The 2,831-nt window shown below is 31.4% G+C and overlaps 2 protein-coding genes across 2 annotated transcripts; both read right to left on the reverse strand.

Moving 5' to 3' along the window:
* Positions 1–268: 268 nt before the first annotated feature.
* On the reverse strand, positions 269–667 carry LOC129290010 (cytosolic sulfotransferase 5-like). The gene has a single exon (XM_054926736.1). The coding sequence runs from the start codon at positions 665–667 to the stop codon at positions 269–271; it is 399 nt and encodes a 132-aa protein (XP_054782711.1).
* A 61-nt stretch (positions 668–728) lies between these two features.
* On the reverse strand, positions 729–1,106 carry LOC129290011 (cytosolic sulfotransferase 12-like). Its single transcript, XM_054926737.1, has one exon. The coding sequence runs from the start codon at positions 1,104–1,106 to the stop codon at positions 729–731; it is 378 nt and encodes a 125-aa protein (XP_054782712.1).
* Between the last annotated feature and the right edge of the window lie 1,725 nt (positions 1,107–2,831).

A 2,831-nucleotide genomic window follows, 5' to 3' on the forward strand; every position in this document is an offset into this window, starting at 1 on the left:
CATAGCGCAATGTGATTATAATTCAATTTTATCACTTGCTTCCACTTCGTTCAAAGTTCAAAAACACATATTACTTGTGGCAAAAGAGACATACACCATAAAGACAGCATTACATATTTAATGACATAGCAAATACTAAAAATTTTACTAGAAGCTTGTCCTCATCAGTTGATCACTAGATGCTTCGAAGTGTGCTTGTATATGGGGATCTAAACTTTCAAGCCACACTTTCCCAGCTTTTCATGAATAATAACATCAAGCCGTTGGTTCATGTCTGATGTGAGATAATTCTTGGAATCTCCAACTTCTCCGCGTCTAAAAAATTCTTATTCTCCATTCCAGTGGACAACTTTCCAGTCTTGTTTACTTCCAAATTGCTCAAATTCTCAAAACTACATAGCCTCAATATATTACCCACAACAGCACTTTTATCTTCCTCTTCAGAAAAACCATACCCCATGAACTCAGCTAGGTCCTTCAAAACTCTAACAGGCTCACTCTTAAGCTCCTCAAACATAAGAAACATTACCTTTTCCGGCCTCTCCAAACTCTCCTTGTAGTACCCCAACATGTGATCCCAAAACGGCCCAAAAAGGCTCACTCCTCGGCAAAACATCTCAAGCGAATCTTCCATCGAGTTATTCTCTGTGGTTTCTGGTCTTAACATGTTTACAAAGTGCCACTGTGACACGAAGAGGTCCTTAGGGTTTCTGCACAAGTACACTATCTTACATTTCGATGGCTTCACAGATTCTGGCAAAAAACATGTGGTAGATGGGTTCCAAAAAGCCTTGGTGATGCTGCTGAGAATGAGCTTTACGGTTAATGATAGCAAAAGCGAGGGCTTTGAGCAATGTGGTACCAGATTTTGGTAATGTAACAAGAAGGACATCAGAATCATGGGCTTGGAAATGGTTCTGGCAATTGAGGACTGCTTGCATGAGCTTCTTGGAGACCCAGAAACCTTTGAATTGGTAGAGTCTTGTCATGAGCCGATTCGGTTCACTGGGTAGGGTTGCAATGAGGTCTCGGCACTCTTGGGATAGACTTTCATCATCGTCTTCCTGAAGGAACAGTACAGAGGCATTGGATTTTTGTGCTGCCATGACTATGTTTATTATATAATGTGGGAAGTATGTATATAGAGAGAGAAAGAGAAAGCAATTGGATCATGAAGTGAAGGTAGTGAGATGCTTGTGCGGATTTATATAATGTTTAAGACGAGAGGAAATTATCGGCCACCGTTATCGTCTTTAAGAGAGGTAGGGGTCATATAATCAATCGCAGTGTCCTGCCATCCTCAGTTGTTGGTGGGTCTTTAAGAAATAGGGCGATTACTAAAAGGTCCATACGATTTTGGTAATTAAAAGGGGAAATTACACATAGCTTTTGTAGACTAACTTATTAATAAATAAATCTTGTGAATTTTATAAACCATAACTAAGTCCCTTGAGACCTAAGTGTAATTTAAAATTTAAATAAAAAGACAATAATGTCTCTATTAAACATATATACATTATATCAGTTAAATAATTTATAACTACTTCATCTATAATTTACAACTATAATTTCAACTTTTTACCACTGTAGCTTCATATATGACATAATTAAACTAATCAATTTAACAATTGAATTTGTAAAGTTACAATTATAAAAAATTAAAGTTATAGTTATGAATTATTGATAAAGTAGTTGTAAACAATTAATGTTAAATTTTATTAGTAACGCATGATTGTCTAATTATTAAATATGGTAGTTGTAAATTAATAATTTGATTGATCTTATGTATATTTAATAGAAGTATTATTGTCTTTGCAACTGAATTTCAAATTATACTCAAGTCACAAGGGACCTAGCTGTGGTTTTTAAATTTTGTGAGACTTATTTGTGAATAAGTCTATCCTACAAAACCTATATGTAATTTTCTCTAATTAAAATAAAATGTTTACATATCAATCTATCTTTTACATAATTTAAATGAATTTTTCTGTCATTTTTCCAATTTAATTTTGGATAATATGTAAACATTTTTTTATAGTTTATACATAATTGTTGTTCATGATTTATTATACATATATATTAGGGAGAATTTCAATAAAGAATCTTTGCAGGGGTTTAATTTCAAACCGAGAGTAATAGAATATGGAAATATACTCCACGACTAAGGGACTGAATTCAAGGACAAATCAGAGTTATGATGTGAGGGGGCCATAACTGACAATTTATCTAAAAGTGGGGGAATAAAATTGATTTCAACATTTTTTTACAAACAAAAATCTTCTTATTTATACAGAATACTTTCAAGTATTGGGAGCAATGCGTTAATCAAACAACATATGTGGGGAGCGATGGCCCCTGCATGCAACCCCTTAAATTCTTCACGAACTGAATAGAATATATGTTTTGCTAGGAATAAATAATTAAAATATCCTCCATTTTTTAAACAGGTTAGGGTTTTAGTAAGTATGTACATTTCATATTTCAATAGATCACTTATTTTATAAAAAAAAATCTATTTTGTGACTTTTTATATTGTTTGTGTAAATTTTTAAAATAACCAAAATCTAAAATAAAGCAAATTTCTGATTATTGTAACTTCTAAAAATAATATTATGCGGTACAGGAATATATCATATAATTTTAAAATAATTAAATAATAAATAATATTTATAAAAAAGAAATCAAAAAAGATATAATGAAATTTAAAAATAACAATCAAATAGTCACTGTTTTTATTATTGTAACAAAACATAATGTCTATCTTTTTTTATAAAATCTCTACAAATTAAATTTCTTTTTATAAAATTTTTAAATTATCAAAAGTCCCTTAT

This window comes from Prosopis cineraria, unplaced genomic scaffold, assembly GCF_029017545.1.
Source record: "Prosopis cineraria cultivar Desert tree isolate PC_DT_omini unplaced genomic scaffold, ASM2901754v1 PC13, whole genome shotgun sequence".
In the NCBI taxonomy this organism is placed as follows: Eukaryota; Viridiplantae; Streptophyta; class Magnoliopsida; order Fabales; family Fabaceae; genus Prosopis; species Prosopis cineraria.

Excerpts from the sequence above, each read along its gene's own strand:
- LOC129290011 (XM_054926737.1), bottom strand. The coding sequence starts at position 1,106 with ATGGCAGCACAAAAATCCAATGCCTCTGTACTGTTCCTTCAGGAAGAC.
- LOC129290010 (XM_054926736.1), bottom strand. The coding sequence starts at position 667 with ATGTTAAGACCAGAAACCACAGAGAATAACTCGATGGAAGATTCGCTT.